The sequence below is a fragment of the Salvia splendens genome, chromosome 2 (assembly GCF_004379255.2).
Source record: "Salvia splendens isolate huo1 chromosome 2, SspV2, whole genome shotgun sequence".
NCBI classification, from domain to species: Eukaryota; Viridiplantae; Streptophyta; class Magnoliopsida; order Lamiales; family Lamiaceae; genus Salvia; species Salvia splendens.
Window position 1 is genome coordinate 21,623,104 of NC_056033.1, and position 18,919 is coordinate 21,642,022.

Genomic DNA, 18,919 nt, shown 5'->3' on the forward strand with positions numbered 1-18,919 from the left:
AGCTTCATTGGATGTCGTATGATTTTATTATGATTTTTGCAAGTAAACTGCGCAGTTTCGCGAGTTGTATGTTTTTGGGAGATGTTTTCATGTGCAAGTGGCGTGTTTCTGAGTGATAGGTTTTTGTGATGAATGTGGGTGTGTTTGGCCAAGAGATGGCTCGGAGGAATCAGTGTTTGGTTCGAGAGTTTTCGTGTGTGTTGGCCGAGAGTTGTTGGGTTCAGCCTAGGGCAGATTTGTGGAGAGTCTGGAAGGGATGATCCCAGGTGTTTGGGTGTGTTTTGGGATGTAGAATGCGTGGTGTGTTTGTCGTATAGGGTTTGAGAATCGGGGGTCAGAGGAAAAGGGGTGTAAATTAGGCGCCGAGCAGACGGCCGAGGTGGTCGGCCGAGGTGCCGAGCCGGACGGCCGAGACGGTCGGTCGAGGTGCCGAGCCGGACGGCCGAGACGGTCGGCCGAGGTGCCGAACAGGCGGCCGAGACGGTCGGCCGAGGTGCCGAGCCGGACGGCCGAGATGGTCGGCCGAGGTGCCGAGCTGTGCCGAGACAGGTGCCGAGCTGAGCCGAGACAGGTGCCGAGCTGTGCCGAGACAGGTGCCGAGCTGTGCCGAGACAGGTGCCGAGCTGTGCCGAGACAAGTGCCGAGCTGTGCCGAGACAGGTGCCGAGCTGTGCCGAGACGGTCGGCCGAGGTGCCGAGCCAGGCGGCCGAGACACCGAGCCAGGCCGAGACGCCGATCCTTTTTCCGAGCTTTTTCCGAACCTTTCCGAGCCAAGTGAGCCGTTGCACAGTAAGGGTATGCCAGGACTTGGAGTGCTGTGTTCGTGTGTCGTGTGCGCGTTTTGGGTACGTCGTTTGCCTGCGGGGTGTGTTTCGAACGTGTGACTTTGTGTGTTTGTTTTGTAACATGTGGTTAAGTGTATGTACGTGTAACGTGCTAGATGTTGAAGTCGTCCACGTAGGAATCATGCATTGTCGTTTAAAGTCTCGTCTCTTCTGACTCTAATCATGATTTTATTTATCTTTCAAAAGGGTGATCGTTTACGAGGAAAGTGTGGTTGAAGAGAATTATTTTAAAAGCTAAGCAATCGAGGTGGGCTTTCCTATCCTAATATACTGTGGGATATCTTTAATACGGACTTTGTTCCGGAAATATTTTTATGGAGGTGAACTGTTTGTCTTGCCAACTGTTTTATTTTGAAACCTATCTGAAGTGGTTTACCACATATGTTTAATCGAATTCGGGTCTGTTGGGCTGCGAACCCTCAGGCTAGTGTACACGAGACTGGGTGCCATCTGAGAGCAAGTTGGCCGGTCTAGATGACCTGGGGTGTGGCCACGCCCCTTGTCATGGTTTGGATCAGATAGTGTATGATTGAGGGAATGAGGGTGGCAATATCGGAAAATGACTGCGCAGTCGAATTTATGAAATGTATTTTGTGTACTTGGGTTATTTTCATTATACTCAAAACCCCAATGTTACACTGTTATGGCATGACAAACTATGTTTTTGGCGTGTGTCCACTGAGTGCAATAAGTACTCAGCCCTGCATGTTGTTTTCTTAATGTGCAGGTTGAGCGGCGATGGGGAGGACGGATGTTGAGCAGTTAAAGCCAAAGTGTGTTTTTTTTTATTTGGTCTTTTGGATGGTGTCGTGTCGTCATACATGGCAGCATCTGTCTTTTGGTCTTTCCGCTGCTTGTAATCCGATACAATGTTTTCCTTTAAACTCTGAATACTTTAACTTTTGTAATGTCGTCTTAAGTTCAATGTTTAAAAGTGAACTTCCTTTATTAAATGTTTTGGGTCAAATATTCTTGTTACCCCCTTTCTTCCCCGCTTCTTTATCCCCCCCCCTAGTCGCGGTCCACCGTACTTCCTATCCTTAGGAAATGCGGGCGTGACAGAGTGGTATCAGAGCCTAGGTTTTCTCTTTCTGCTCTGGACCCAAAAAAAAAAATTCTTTTTCTGACTGGAGTAAGTTTTCAAAAGTGTCATTGGCTCAACATCCGACTCATCGCACTCAACCTGAGATGAGGTAATGAAAATTTCGAGATTTTGGAAAGTATATGGAAGTGGAGGAAATTGTGATTTTGGTGTTGAAAATGATTTTTATGTAAAGTTTAAGTAAATGTTGAGACATGTGGAAGGGTACAACGTGATGTGGAAAAGTTGGAAATTATTTGAGTTATGAACTGTTATGGTGTTATGAACTGTTGATGTATGATGAACTTATATGAAAGCATGTGGCCGATGTGTGATGATTTGATGACGTGAATGTTGATGTGAGCTTTTATGTGAGTATGTGTTGGCCTTTTGAATGTTTGAACTTAGACGTGATAGAATTTCACTAGTGCTTCATGGACCTGTGATAGATAAGAGCTTTTGGCCTTTGAACACCAGCGGGTTTGGGTTAGAACAGCGATACGTGCATACACTCTCTCTCTCTCTCTTCTTCGGTTATGTACTCTGTTTTTATACGCGAGGCGGTTGTTTCTGTTTTTTTCTATAGATGGCGCGTATGTTCCGAACCCCGCGACGGAGTGATCGCGATAGACTTAGGGCACAGAGGGTGCTCAGAGATTATAGAGTGTACCGGAAGAAGGATCATGTACCGTTGATCGAGTTCGTGGCACACTTCGACACCCTCTGGAGGGCAGCTCAGGAGTTCGGAGTGACAGAGCATGACGGCATTGAGAAGCTAATAGATTTGCTTCCCGATAGCTGGAAGGAGTGGGCCGAAAGAACGGCGAGGAGGTACACGTGGCATGAGCCCGCTACCGATGACATGGTGGGTGACATGGCTGGCTTTCGGAAAGCCGTGTATTGTGCACTGGTGGACTCTCGAGAGGAGCAGCCCCCACAGGAGGTGGAAGAGAGGGTCGTGTATCAGGACAAGTATGTGAGCATGTACGAGGGTGAACAAGGGTATGAAGATGTTTATGAGGAGGCTCTGCCAGGGAACTCCGAGGAGGACGACGACGAAGACCCGGAGGAAGGGCCTATGGATGAGGATGATAGAGTCGTAGTCTAGAATTAGAATAGTTCGTTGTCTTTTCAGTTTTTGCTTTCTGTACGATCTGCTCTTGGGAACAATGTTGGCCTTCTTTCTTTTAATGAGAATTTTGATTTTGATTTATATCCTATGTGTTGCATCTTATACTACATGAAGGTTTTATAAGAAAATTTTGAGAAAGTGGTAATTTTGGATGAGAATTGTAGTAACACTTTTTGGATATTGAATCAGAATGCCGCCAAGACGTGCACGCCAACCACGACAAGAACCCCACGTGGAGGCACCACCTCCACCACCACCGCCACCACCACCTCCACCCCCGCCTCAACAAGAAAGATTCATAGTTACGTTCTCAAGGCAGAATCCCCCAAAATTTGACGGACAAGGAGACCCATCCAAAGCGGAAGAGTGGATACGCGGCCTCGAGCGTATCTTCAGGGTCATGGAGTGCACAGATAGGGAGCGCATTGCTGGTGCTACCTTTCAACTGTTAGGTGCTGCCGATTACTGGTGGGAGACTCGGCAGAGAACTATGGATCCTGCACGCCTGGAGGCGCTAACATGGGAGGAGTTTAAAGTAGAGATCGATAACAAGTATGTTCCAAAGACGTACAGACGGGCCAAGGTGGTAGAGTTCCACACACTAAGCCAAGGCCGAATGACTGTAACCGAGTATGACCGAGCCCTCGCGCAGATGGCACGATATGCGCCCGAGTTGATGGACACCGATGAGAAATGGGCGGTGAAGTTCCGGGCCGGGCTCAGAGATGAGATAAAGGCCGCATTGGCCTGTCGAGGAGAACTCTCCTACTCGGAGATCTTGACTTGTGCACTGGACGTGGAAGATGCACTCCCTAAGCCAAGAGTTGTGGCAACAACAAACGCGACACCTCTACAAGCTCAGCCGGGCCACCAAGAGAAGAGGAGGTGGGATGGTGACCAGGCTCAGTATGGTGGTAAGAGGCCACAACACATGAGGAACCCCCCCTACAATAGCGGGAGACAGAATACTTTCCAACCGAGGGCAAACTTTCCGCCGAGGAACCCTCAATGTGGGAGGTGCTTCAAGTACCACGCCGGGGAGTGTCGAGACCCTAGGTGCTTCAACTGTGGTGGGAGTGGCCACTACATCCGAAATTGCCCAAACAAGCACATGGGAACGGGAACGAGACAGAACCAGCTAGGTTTCCGTCCACAATCCCAGGCACTACCTGCACCTCCACCGCAACAACGCCGCCAAGGATTACCATCGCAAGCAAGGGCCTACGCCTTGAAGGGGAAACAGCCGGCAAACGGGAAAGAAACCTTTGAGCAAGGAAACTTGGCAGGTATGGGCACACTTCTCAATATGCCTATAGTTGTCTTGTTTGATACGGGTGCGTCGCATTCCTTTATATCAACGTCTTGTGTGGATACTTTGGAATTACCTACTGTTAAGACCGAACCCACTATGAGTGTGACCTCACCGGTAGGCGGGGCTATAGATATATCCCGATCTTGTGCATGTGTGAACTTTGGAATAGGTGAACTCAGTTTAGTGGCTTATAATTTGCAAGTAATGACGATGGGTAGCGTAGACATAATCTTGGGTATGGATTGGTTAGCGGAGAACCACGTTACCCTTCATTGTAGAGAAAGGAAAATTTCGTTTGAAACCCCCGGAAAAGAGCCGATGAAGTTTCACGGAGTCCCAATGAGCCGACGCAAGTCCATTATCTCTGCGCTGCAAGCCACTAAAATGATGAGGAAGGGATGTCCAGCGTACCTTGTTTATTTGAATGGGGAGGAGAAGAAAGACAGGAAGATAGAAGATGTGGCGATAGTGAGTGAATATCCCGATGTCTTCCCCGATGCATTGCCGGGACCCCCACCCGACAGGCAAGTAGAATTCACGATCGATCTGGAGCCCGGATCGGCACCAATATCAAAAGCACCTTATAGAATGGCGCCGAAAGAGTTGGAGGAGCTTAAGGTGCAACTGCAAGAGCTACTGGAATTGGGATTCATTAGACCTAGCGTGTCACCATGGGGAGCACCAGTGTTGTTCGTAAAGAAGAAGGATGGAACGATGAGGATGTGCATCGACTATCGGGAGCTAAACAAACTAACGCTGAAGAACAAGTATCCACTACCAAGGATAGACGACTTGTTTGACCAACTTCGAGGGGCAGGAGTCTTCTCTAAGATGGATTTGAGGTCTGGGTACCATCAGCTGAGGGTTCGGCGAGAAGATGTACCCAAGACAGCTTTTCGAACAAGATATGGTCATTATGAGTTCGTTGTAATGCCTTTTGGACTGACGAACGCCCCGGCAGTGTTCATGGACCTTATGAACCGCGTGTTCCATCCATTTCTGGATCGGTTTGTCCTGGTTTTCATCGATGACGTGCTTGTTTACTCAAAGAACGAGGAGGAGCACAAAGAGCACTTGAGAACCGTCCTAGCAACTCTAAGGGACGAGAAACTATATGCCAAGTTCAGTAAATGCGAGTTTTGGCTCAAGGAAGTAAATTTTCTTGGACATGTAGTAACTTCAGATGGAATTCGTGTAGATCCGGCCAAGGTAGAAGCGGTGCAGGAGTGGAAGTCACCTTCTACACAAAACGAAATCCGAAGCTTTTTAGGACTGGCGGGCTATTATCGAAGATTCATCGAGGGATTCTCGAAGATAGCAAGGCCAATGACGCAACAACTGAAAAAGGGAGTCAAGATGATTTGGACGCCAGAATGTGAGGCGAGCTTTCAGTTGTTGAAGGAGAAATTGACCACCGCACCAATCCTAGCTGTGCCGGAGCCAGAGACTGACTATGCGGTATATACGGATGCGTCGAAGGTGGGACTGGGATGTGTGCTTATGCAGAAGGGGAAAGTGATTGCATATGCATCGAGACAATTGAAGCCCCATGAACTGAATTATCCGACGCATGACTTGGAACTGGCAGCTGTGGTACATGCTTTGAAGATCTGGAGACATCATCTTTATGGAGTCCGTTGTGAGATATACACGGACCATAAGAGTCTAAAGTACTTCTTTGAGCAAAAGGAGTTGAACATGCGCCAACGTAGGTGGCTCGAGTTGGTAAAGGACTACGATTGTGGTATAAATTACCATCCGGGAAAAGCAAACGTAGTGGCCGATGCTCTTAGTAGGAAGTCTCAATCTCAGCTGGCCACCTTTCTTACTATCGAAGAGAGTATAATCCAAGAGTTCAGTAAGATGCGCTTGGAAGTGGTGAGAATGCCCGAGACTGTGGAAGGGATAGTAGCCACGTTGGTGATGGAACCCGACTTAAGAGCCAGAATTGTAGAAGCTCAACGGCGAGATACGTTACTAGAAAAGATTCGCTCAGAAGTGAGGACGGGTGAACTCGGAAATTTTCGTGAGGCAGCGGATAATGGTCTCACATACAAGGGAAGGTTGTGTGTGCCTAAGGATGAAGGCCTGAGGATGGAAATCATGAGAGAAGCACATGAAACCCCATACGCTGCTCATCCAGGGAGCACCAAAATGTATCAAGACTTGAAAAGACAGTTTTGGTGGAACGGTATGAAAAAGCATGTTGCGGCATTTGTGGAGAGATGCCTAGCATGTCAACAAGTAAAGGCGCTACACCAACGGCCCTATGGGAAATTGCAACCCCTCGAGATTCCGGAATGGAAGTGGGAACATATTGCAATGGACTTTGTGATAGGACTGCCAAAATCCCAGCGAGGGAACACGGTGATTTGGGTGATTATAGATCGCCTCACCAAATCTGCCCATTTTGTGCCGGTTCGTGCCACTTATGGATCCGATCAGTTGGCTAAGGTATATGTACGGGAAATTATACGCTTGCATGGAGTCCCAGCGACAATCACATCTGATCGTGATGCTAAATTCACTTCTAGATTTTGGACAAGCCTGCAGCGCGAGTTGGGGACTAAGTTGAATTTCAGTACAGCGTTCCACCCGCAAACCGACGGGCAGTCGGAGAGAACGATACAAGCATTGGAGGACATGCTACGAGCCGTGGTGCTAGATCGAGGCGTAGGTTGGGAAGAAGTGTTGCCCTTGGTAGAGTTCGCTTACAATAATAGTTACCAGGCGACTATCAAGATGGCCCCATATGAGGCCTTGTATGGAAAGAAGTGTAGATCGCCACTTTATTGGGATGAAGTGGGTGAGAGAAGAATTCTCGGACCAGACTCTGTGGAAGAAATGATAGAGATTGTCCGACAAATCCGTGGGAGGATCAAGGAGGCACAAGATCGACAGAAATCTTATGCGGATGTTCGAAGGACCGAGTTACAGTTCGAGGTCGGGGAAAAGGTCTTTCTGAAAGTTTCCCCTTCTAAGGGAATAACTCGTTTTGGAGTGAGGGGAAAGCTGAGACCCCGATTTATCGGTCCATACGAGATTTTGGATAGAGTCGGCGTGGTAGCATACAGATTGGCCCTACCACCAAGCTTCGGAAATGTGCACAACGTCTTCCATGTGTCACAATTGAGGAAGTATGTGTATGACCCCACACACATCGTTCACCAAGAAGAAATGATGGTCCTAAATCCCGATCTAAGCTATGAGGAGAAGCCCGAGGCCATTGTGGATCGAAGAGTGCAAGAATTGAGGAATAAGTCAATCGCTTCGGTGAAAGTACGGTGGAGGAATCATGGAATCGAAGAAGCAACATGGGAATTAGAAGATAAGATGAGAGAGAGGTTTCCAGAGCTGTTTGAGTGATCTAACAAATTTCGGGACGAAATTTTGTTAAGGTGGGAGGAATGTAATATCCGAGATCTTGTGGTTTTTGGTTCTTTAATTTAATGAATGTCTTATGTGTTGTGCTTAATATATGGTGTGGAAATATTAATTGCTTTACACTATTGTTGCGGATGGGGTGTTTTTACCTAGCATTAAAAGTGATTAACTAATTAAGCTAGAATTAAAATCCTAAATAACAAATTAAATTCCTCCCTCCCTAATTCTCTCGGCTTTTCAAAAAAAAAAAACCCCTCCCCCTCTCCCCACTAATTTCTCAACCTCCCCCACTCCCTCTTAACCGATTCTTTTCCCCTTTTCCAATCTCTTTCCCTCTTCGGTCTCTCTCATTCTCTCGCTCGCTCTCTCTCTCGCAAAGTTACTCTCTCTCTGGTAAGTCTCCCTTCTTCTCCCTCTCGGTTTTTACCTTCCCTCTTACTCCCTCTCATTGATTCCTGATTTCATTAAGGTAGCAAACTCTCGCGTACCATTTTGAAATCGGAGTAGGGAAGCTTTGACCTACGTTTCGAACTATTCGGAGAAAGGTAACCCCTAACCCTTGTTAATTTTCGAAACCTCATGCATATAGGACGTTTTGGAGGGTTTAGGTGCTGAATAGGTTGTGGGATGATGTGTCTGTGTGAAGCATGTCTTTGTTGGTAACTGACAGTGGGTTCCGACCCCTTTTTAACTAAGCAAACGATCTCCGTTGGGTACGAATTTTGAACTGTGTAAAGGTTAATGTGTCCTTTGTGTGGTGTGTAAATTTCAGCTTCATTGGATGTCGTATGATTTTATTATGATTTTTGCAAGTAAACTGCGCAGTTTCGCGAGTTGTATGTTTTTGGGAGATGTTTTCATGTGCAAGTGGCGTGTTTCTGAGTGATAGGTTTTTGTGATGAATGTGGGTGTGTTTGGCCAAGAGATGGCTCGGAGGAATCAGTGTTTGGTTCGAGAGTTTTCGTGTGTGTTGGCCGAGAGTTGTTGGGTTCAGCCTAGGGCAGATTTGTGGAGAGTCTGGAAGGGATGATCCCAGGTGTTTGGGTGTGTTTTGGGATGTAGAATGCGTGGTGTGTTTGTCGTATAGGGTTTGAGAATCGGGGGTCAGAGGAAAAGGGGTGTAAATTAGGCGCCGAGCAGACGGCCGAGGTGGTCGGCCGAGGTGCCGAGCCGGACGGCCGAGACGGTCGGTCGAGGTGCCGAGCCGGACGGCCGAGACGGTCGGCCGAGGTGCCGAACAGGCGGCCGAGACGGTCGGCCGAGGTGCCGAGCCGGACGGCCGAGATGGTCGGCCGAGGTGCCGAGCTGTGCCGAGACAGGTGCCGAGCTGAGCCGAGACAGGTGCCGAGCTGTGCCGAGACAGGTGCCGAGCTGTGCCGAGACAGGTGCCGAGCTGTGCCGAGACAAGTGCCGAGCTGTGCCGAGACAGGTGCCGAGCTGTGCCGAGACGGTCGGCCGAGGTGCCGAGCCAGGCGGCCGAGACACCGAGCCAGGCCGAGACGCCGATCCTTTTTCCGAGCTTTTTCCGAACCTTTCCGAGCCAAGTGAGCCGTTGCACAGTAAGGGTATGCTAGGACTTGGAGTGCTGTGTTCGTGTGTCGTGTGCGCGTTTTGGGTACGTCGTTTGCGTGCTGGGTGTGTTTCGAACGTGTGACTTTGTTTGTTTGTTTTGTAACATGTGGTTAAGTGTATGTACGTGTAACGTGCTAGATGTTGAAGTCGTCCACGTAGGAATCATGCATTGTCGTTTAAAGTCTCGTCTCTTCTGACTCTAATCATGATTTTATTTATCTTTCAAAAGGGTGATCGTTTACGAGGAAAGTGTGGTTGAAGAGAATTATTTTAAAAGCTAAGCAATCGAGGTGGGCTTTCCTATCCTAATATACTGTGGGATATCTTTAATACGGACTTTGTTCCGGAAATGTTTTTATGGAGGTGAACTGTTTGTCTTGCCAACTGTTTTATTTTGAAACCTATCTGAAGTGGTTTACCACATATGTTTAATCGAATTCGGGTCTGTTGGGCTGCGAACCCTCAGGCTAGTGTACACGAGACTGGGTGCCATCTGAGAGCAAGTTGGCCGGTCTAGATGACCTGGGGTGTGGCCACGCCCCTTGTCATGGTTTGGATCAGATAGTGTATGATTGAGGGAATGAGGGTGGCAATATCGGAAAATGACTGCGCAGTCGAATTTATGAAATGTATTTTGTGTACTTGGGTTATTTTCATTATACTCAAAACCCCAATGTTACACTGTTATGGCATGACAAACTATGTTTTTGGCGTGTGTCCACTGAGTGCAATAAGTACTCAGCCCTGCATGTTGTTTTCTTAATGTGCAGGTTGAGCGGCGATGGGGAGGACGGATGTTGAGCAGTTAAAGCCAAAGTGTGTTTTTTTTTATTTGGTCTTTTGGATGGTGTCGTGTCGTCATACATGGCAGCATCTGTCTTTTGGTCTTTCCGCTGCTTGTAATCCGATACAATGTTTTCCTTTAAACTCTGAATACTTTAACTTTTGTAATGTCGTCTTAAGTTCAATGTTTAAAAGTGAACTTCCTTTATTAAATGTTTTGGGTCAAATATTCTTGTTACCCCCTTTCTTCCCCGCTTCTTTATCCCCCCCCCTAGTCGCGGTCCACCGTACTTCCTATCCTTAGGAAATGCGGGCGTGACAGCAACCCACAACTTTGAGCCACATCAACTTAAGTTTATTGAACATCTGACATATGTCTAAAACATCTAAACATGTAAGATTTTTCCGGATCACACAATTCATGATTGTGCTCTTCAACAAACTTCACAATTCGAAACTTTCCTCCATATCTACAATTAATTTTCATCATTGCCTTACACCCGCACCTTATTTCTGGACGCGGATTTTTTGTTGTAACACCTCTATTATTTGTTGCTCTAAAACCTTCTCTACAGCAACAGAAACTAATGTCAAGGATGTTACCTGTAATTGGATCTTTATGAACAGTCTTTTTTCGTGTTCCGAAACCTGTTGCCTTAGCATATTTCATATAGACATCATATGCTTCAACTTCTGTTTCGAACTCCATTCCTATCTTAGGAATAATGCCTTGTGATATGGTCTCATCCATACCTACAAATGATGTGAGCAAGAAAGATTCTTATTTTTTTTAAATATAGATATCAAACTGCAGCAGTAAAAATACTCTCCTACCTCTCATTTAATTTATTTTCAGTATATAATCTCCTCCTTTTGTGCATCTGCTTTCAATATATAATCTTCTTTTATGCATTTAAATAAATCTAAATATTATATGCATGGAACTAATCAAGATCATTTAATTAAAACGAATTCAAAAGCTTCATGTGTTTCATCAAAAATTGAATAATAATATAATATCATATGCATGGAACTAATAAAGATCATTTAACTAAAACAAATTCAAAACTTCATATTACAAATTAGATAATATAATGATTCATACATTGAAATAACTTTAATTCTAATTAACTTACCTATGCACTTAAAGTGATGTCCTTGAAAATCCTTGGAGTTAGAGAATCAAATTGAAGCAATTTTGATGTTTAGATGTGCCGCAAAGTTTAAAAGTTTTAGGTGTTTGGTTTTTAGAGGTGAATGATAAATAAATGACTTTAGGGTTTAATATTAAAGGTATTGTTTTTATTTTCTTTTTATTTCTATTCTCTACATGGAAATATTGTATTGGTACAGTAGAAGATATATTAGTATTTAATGGAAATTTTAATCCTTAATTTTATATTTTAAAGAATATACACATGGCACTATTATATTGGTGGGGTAGAAAACGATGTAGGAGACTTTTTATTTTAAAGAATAAACACATGACACTATTCTATATTGGTGGTGTAGCAAATGGTGTATAAGGTGGGGGAGGTGTATAGGAGAAGAGCTATTATAAGAGAGATGTATTAGGCGATGTATTATAAAATGTATTAGGTGATCCCTTCTATGTTTTAAGTGTGTATTTGTGTATTTTGTGTGGGCAGAGTGTGTATTTTGTATATATTGTGAGTAACGTGTGTTATTTAGTAGTGTGTTTAGTATGTTTATTTTGTGAAATTGTGTACTAGTGTGTATTTTGTATATTATATGTGTAGTATGTGCAGTCCATTTAATGTGTAATGTATTTAAAGTTCATGACTTTTCATGCAACATTTAAAGTTCACGGGAAAAACCACACTGCTTAGCTGGAATACCCGACTCGGGAAATCGGCACACGGGGTAAAGTTCATGACTTTTCATGCAACATTTAAAGTTTACGGGAAAAACCAAATTATTGTGAAAGTTAATGACTTTAGAGGCAATTTGCCCTTTATATAACTACAATGCAATATTTTTTTATAATATTACTACCCTTCATATCACATTTTATATTTTAAAAATATTTCATACTTTTAATAAGAACAAATTAGTAGGATTCATCATTCATGTAAGGATGTAAGGATGTAAGGATGAAGGAGAAAGAGTTTATTATGTAAGGATGTAAGGATGAAGGAGAAAGAGTTTATTATGTAAGGATGTAAGGATGAAGGAGAAAGAGTTTATTGAGATATAAGTATAAGTTGAATAATAAATAGTAAGGGTATGTAAATTGCAATTCAGAATTCAATTTATTTGTTTAAGTAAATGCTCTTATACTACACATAATTAATATTTTCTCCCATCCATAAATAATTTTCTTGTATTTCCTTTGATATTATTCTGAGTACTATAAAGTATTTTTTAAGTGCTTGAATTTTGTAAAAACTCTTCGTTTATTTTCTAAGGAATAAAATAAATTCTTTTTGTCATAATCGTCCATAAAATGATTAGGTGATCCCTTCTATCATCCCCCCTCTCGTACTTTATCAATTTTTTCTCCTTCTCTCTTACTTTACCAATTTCAAATAAAACACATGTCGTGCACAAATGGGGCTATTTGACTAGCAAGGGGAGCATACCTATATTTCTTAACAAAACTTCTTTTACGAAAAATAAATATTGGCACAACCAGAGTACTTAAACAAAAGACTTTGACTTCAAGGATTTTCAAGGACATCACTTTAAGTGCATAGGTAAGTTAATTAGAATTAAAGTTATTTCAATGTATGAATCATTATATTATCTAATTTGTAATATGAAGTTTTGAATTTGTTTTAGTTAAATGATCTTTATTAGTTCCATGCATATGATATTATATTATTATTCAATTTTTGATGAAACACATGAAGCTTTTGAATTCGTTTTAATTAAATGATCTTGATTAGTTCCATGCATATAATATTTAGATTTATTTAAATGCATAAAAGAAGATTATATATTGAAAGCAGATGCACAAAAGGAGGAGATTATATACTGAAAATAAATTAAATGAGAGGTAGGAGAGTATTTTTACTGCTGCAGTTTGATATCTATATTTAAAAAAAATAAGAATCTTTCTTGCTCACATCATTTGTAGGTATGGATGAGACCATATCACAAGGCATTATTCCTAAGATAGGAATGGAGTTCGAAACAGAAGTTGAAGCATATGATGTCTATATGAAATATGCTAAGGCAACAGGTTTCGGAACACGAAAAAAGACTGTTTATAAAGATCCAATTACAGGTAACATCCTTGACATTAGTTTCTGTTGCTGTAGAGAAGGTTTTAGAGCAACAAATAATAGAGGTGTTACAACAAAAAATCCGCGTCCAGAAATAAGGTGCGGGTGTAAGGCAATGATGAAAATTAATTGTAGATATGGAGGAAAGTTTCGAATTGTGAAGTTTGTTGAAGAGCACAATCATGAATTGTGTGATCCGGAAAAATCTTACATGTTTAGATGTTTTAGACATATGTCAGATGTTCAATAAACTTAAGTTGATGTGGCTCAAAGTAGTGGGTTGCGTCCAAAGAAAATTGTTGATGTAATGGCAAAGGAAGTTGGCGGAATTCAACATCTTGATTTCACTCATATTGATTTGAAGAATTATTTGAGAACAAAGAGGACTTTGGAGATTAAACAAGGTGATAATGGAGGTGTTTTACAATATTTACAAAGGATGATAAGTGAAGATCCACACTTTTACTATGCAATACAGTTGGACGTGGAAGATCTGATTACAAATATATTTTGGACCGATGGTAGAATGATACAAGATTTTGGTCATTTTGGTGATGTCGTTTGTTTCGATACTACATACAGAAAACATCGAGATGGTAGACCAATTTCCTTGTTTGCCGGCGTAAATCATCATAAACAAACAACTGTATTTGGTGCATCTTTATTGTACGATGAAACAATTGAAACCTTTGAGTGGTTGTTTGGTGCATTTGAAGATGCCATAATGGGAAAGAGACCAAAAACCACCTTAACAGATCAAGATCAAGCAATGAGTGCCGCTTTAGCTTCCAAGTGGCTATCAACTTACCATCGCTTATGTGTTTGGCATATTTTTCAGAATGCAGCCATTCATCTTTCTAGTGTTTTTTCGAGCTTCAAGAACACATTTGCAGCCGATTTTAGTCGTTGTGTGTACGACTTTGAAGAAGAATCGGAATTTCTTGATGCATGGAACGAAATGTTAGATAAATTCAACTTGAAAGATAATAAGTGGTTGGCAAGAATGTTTTCTCTAATGGAAAAATGGGCATTGGTCTATGGAAGAAGCACATTTTGTGCAGACAGCATAACAACTCAATAAGTGAGTGCATGAATGCAGTTGTGAAGCATTATGTAAATTACAAAAACAACATAGTTGAGGTGTTCCGTCATTTTCAAAGGTTGATAGATGATCGTCGGGAGAAGGTATCTATAGAAGATTTAAAAAATGCTCAAAGTTCTCCTGTTATGACATTTCCATTAGAAATTTTAAATCATGCTGCTACAGTATATACACATAAGATGTTTGCATTGTTCAGTGAAGAGTTGAGGAAGGCATTTGAAAGCAAGATCGAGAGTGAGAATCAACTTGGAAGTTGAAGAATATATAAGGTCAGACCATGCTATCGAGCTAGTGAACATACAGTCTCATATGATTCTATTGAAGGTTCTATTTCTTGCAGTTGTAGGAAGTTTGAATTCTCAAGTATTTTAAAATGCTCACATAGTTTAAGAATCTTAACATGCATGAATATCGGTCGAATACCTGATGAATATATCTTAAAGCGGTGGACCAAGCAGGCTAAGAATGTCAGGCTAAGAATGGGATGACATGAGGTTGCAATGAAGGGGTTGTCATTGTTGATGAAAGACTAAGAAAGAAACAACGATATAAAGAGTTATGTAACTCTTTCATGCAGTTAGTAGGAAAAGCAGTTGAGAGTGAAGATAGTTATACTTATGCCATAGATTGTCTCTTGACAATGGGAAATGACATTGATGGAATGGCAGGGAAGACAAATAATGTGACAGTTGAGGCAAATAAGGTTGGAGACATTTCAACTAATGGTGATATCAATGAAAGTCAAATTAAAGGCGTGAAACCTAAAGGAAGGGTTACATACCAATAAAGTAAGAGACCCAAGAATGCTTTGGAACAGGCTATTAGTAGAAAACGGAAACCAAAAGTAGCAAAGAGTGGTTTAAAACATGTTTCTTCTACACAGGAATCTGAAGGGTCTAAACTCATTAATAATGAGTACTATAACTTGACATACAATGTTTTTGATAATCAAAGTACATCATGATTCATGACGTGAACTATGTTCTCCAGAGATAGTCATCTCCACTTATCACAATTTTATCCTTTGTTTTCTTTTCTTTTTCTCAATTATCTTTGTTTATGTACGGTAGCTACTGCTAAGTTTATTAGGAGTACTATATATTTTTACTATATAATGACAACTCTTTTTTTCTACTTATTTTAATCTTTTCTTATCATATATCACAATGCTCAAACTTTCATGCGACTTCTGTAGTTGTAGTTGTCATGTCATGGGATTGCGGATGTGCAAAATGAGTCTTCCATGTCTGTATCTAGTCTACGAAACAATGAGCTTTGGCAAGAATACCAGGATACAACAATCCAACAACTAATATTTTAATCTTTAATTTACTTATTTTAAAATATATGCACATGGTATTATTATATTGATGGACTGGTAAATGATGAAATATTGATGGAGTAGTAAATGATGAAGGAGATTTTATATTTTAAAGAATATACACATGACACTATTATATTGGTGGGGTAACAAATATTGTAGGAGACTTTTTATTTTAAAGAATAAACATGTGGCACTATTCAATTGGTGGGGTAGCAAATGGTGTATAAGGTGGGGGAGGTGATCCTCTCCGAAAAAGTTATATTAGGGACTTTTATTGGAAGATATGGCTTTGATCCTGAAAAATTTGGCTATTTTGATATTGAGGAAGAAGTTAAAAATTGGGCTTTATGTCATGGTCTAAGATGTGCTACAAAATTCCTGATCGGAATTTGTATGTGATTATAAAATCTAATAAAGAATTTATGCAAATGTTGGCATATCTTTCTTACAAAATTAGAACAGGCACTATATTTATAGATGGTGGGAGGAGATTGGAAGATGGATTTGAGGAGAAAAGTCAGAAATAGCTGCTAAAAATATTGGAAAAAATGTCGGTGACGATGAAGAGTTGAGTTGTGATATAGATGTGAATTGTTATCCATCTGAAAGTGAGGAGAGTGACAATGAGCTAATTGATACTGAACTGTTTGATGAGAACGACAGCGTTGTAAAAGAAAAGAACATAGTGGTATATGATGATATCGCTAAACTCCTTGATGGTTGTGTTGGCCATGATGATAATGAGAATATTTTCCGATTATGCAAGCTCTGGCAGCAATGTGCATTCTTTTGAAAGTGATGACAATGATGATGATATTGGTCGTTTTAAGTGTAGGAGAAAGATGGTTGTTTATAATCCTAAATGTGATCATAGAACCTTAAATATTGGGTTAAGATGCAATTTCAGGACGTGTCTTGAGTGTAAAGAGGCCCTTACGACTTGTGCTATAGAGACCGGAAAATTTATACACTTTAAGAGGGTTGAAAAATATCGCTTAGAAGCCAAATGCAATCCATCTTGTCCTTGGAGAGTTTATGTTAGTGTTGTGAGAGATAAAAAGATTGTTGAAATCAAGGCATATGATGGTGAACACGATTGTCCAAGGGATATGAATAACAAGCTTATAAGTTCAAAATGGATTGCCAAAAAAACTTGAATGTGTTTAGATTGCGACCAAACTTCATCGTGAGGGATTTAGCAATGGACATTCACAAAGATATGCAAGTGAAGTCAATAAAAATAGACTTTACAAAGCTAAGACTACTGTTGTAGAGCTCTTAAGAGGGTCAATTGAAGAACATTATGGTTTACTCAAGAGTTACATAGCTGAACTAAGAAAAATTGATAAAGAGGGTAGATTTGATTTGCTTTTGGGTAATGAGGATGTTTTCAAAGGACTGTACATAGACTTTAGTTCGCTAGTGAAAGGCTTCAAGATGAGTTGCAGGCCTCTGATTGCACTTGATAGCTGCTTCTTAAAGACTTTCTTGGGTGGAATTTTAGTGAGTGCTGTGGACAGGATGGAAACAATGAAATATATCTAATTGCTTGGGCTATAGTTGAGGTAGAGAATGAGCAATGTTGGACATGGTTTCTAAAGTTTCTCATTGAGGATCTTAAAATTGAAGATGGAGCGGGATGGACATTTATTAGTGATCAACAGAAGATATACACTTATGATTTAATTATGTTATTAACTAAATTTTTTATTAACTATTCTAAATGTTTGAATATGCAGGGGCTTACAAATGCAGTCAATACTTTAGCGCCGCTTGCTAAACACAGAAATTGTGCACGCCATGTGTACATGAATTGGTAGAAGGCACACAAGGAACATGATCTAAAGAAACCCTATTGGAAGACAGCTAAAAGCACCTATATCGAGAAATTCAAATAAGCCATTTAAGAAATTAAGTTACAGAGTCAAGATGCTTATAAAGACTTCATTGACAGGGATACAAAGAAATTTTATAAGGCTTTCATTTCCACCTCTACATGTAGCGACGTGATTACTAGTAACATCGCTAAGTCATTTATTTAATGCATTTATTGTTGAAGCTAGTGGGAAGAATATATTTCACATGTTTGAGGAAATTAGGTTCACTCTCATGACACAACAAATAAGCAGGTTACACAATAAACGACATCAGTTTGATTACCGGCGTTTCTGCCATGTTAGCACTTTCGATAATATTAAAACAAATTTTTTACTAGTTTAAATTATTGTTATCTCAATATAAAAGAGGATATACTTTAATATAATTCCTACATAAATAATAAATATTACTACAATTCGTTCCTTATTGGAGAATTAAAATTAATGATTGTTTTTCACTTAATAAAAAATCGAAATAATAAAAAAATTAATGGTATTTTGAGTTGTTTAGTATAGTAGCATATAAAATCGAAATAATAAAAAAATTATGTTTTTGGCAGAGAAGAATACTCATGCTATAAAAAAACTCACTTCAAAATTTTTTTTTGGAAATGCTACATTTTTATTGAAAAAAGTTAATACAATTATTTAGATTAAAAATAAAAAAGAAAATAAAATATAGGAAGTAGAGGAGAGAGGATGGATTCTCCATAAATATGAGATCCATTTATCTATTTTTAAGTGATGTATTAGGAAATGCATTTTAAAGTGGTAAATTAAGAGAGAGTATGAGAAAAAATGGATAAAGTATGAGAGGAAAATATTCTATTTTCAGAAATGAGACTATTTTTTGTGGAAATCTCAAAATAACAAAATGAATCTATTTTTCATGAACTGAATGAGTACTAGGAAGAAAGCCCATACAATAGTATATGATAGAAAATCCACCTCGTTTGATTAAATTCTTAATTGAAATTCTCGTTTGTTCTTAACTTCCTTGTCGGTATAGTCCTTTTAAAATAAGAATAATATGATGACTAAACTCAATAAAATATTCAAACTTAATTAGAATGTATGTGTGTTAATATTATTTCCTATTATTTTCTTAGAGAACTTTACAACATTCTTTTGCATTAATTAAATCAGGCTTTAATTATTTGCATGAACTTAATCTTCCTCCTTTGACTAGAATAACTTGATGAGTTAAACAAATCTGGATATTAATTCATCTCGGAGTTATTAAATAACAATATATTTGA

The 18,919-nt window shown here is 40.6% G+C and overlaps 1 protein-coding gene across 1 annotated transcript; it reads left to right on the forward strand.

The window, feature by feature from the left end:
- Positions 1 to 5,090: 5,090 nt before the first annotated feature.
- On the forward strand, positions 5,091 to 15,423 carry LOC121775917. The gene is made up of 6 exons (XM_042173012.1): positions 5,091 to 6,158; positions 6,429 to 7,100; positions 14,196 to 14,317; positions 14,419 to 14,542; positions 15,037 to 15,231; positions 15,343 to 15,423. The coding sequence occupies exons 1-6, from the start codon at positions 5,091 to 5,093 to the stop codon at positions 15,421 to 15,423; spliced, it is 2,262 nt and encodes a 753-aa protein (XP_042028946.1).
- Positions 15,424 to 18,919: the final 3,496 nt, after the last annotated feature.

Excerpts from the sequence above, each read along its gene's own strand:
- LOC121775917 (XM_042173012.1), top strand. The coding sequence starts at position 5,091 with ATGTGCATCGACTATCGGGAGCTAAACAAACTAACGCTGAAGAACAAG. Across the intron at positions 14,543-15,036 it reads TAGATGATCGTCGGGAGAAG|TTAGTAGGAAAAGCAGTTGA; the intron begins GTATCTATAGAA and ends TCTTTCATGCAG. Across the intron at positions 15,232-15,342 it reads GCGTGAAACCTAAAGGAAGG|GAATCTGAAGGGTCTAAACT; the intron begins GTTACATACCAA and ends TCTTCTACACAG.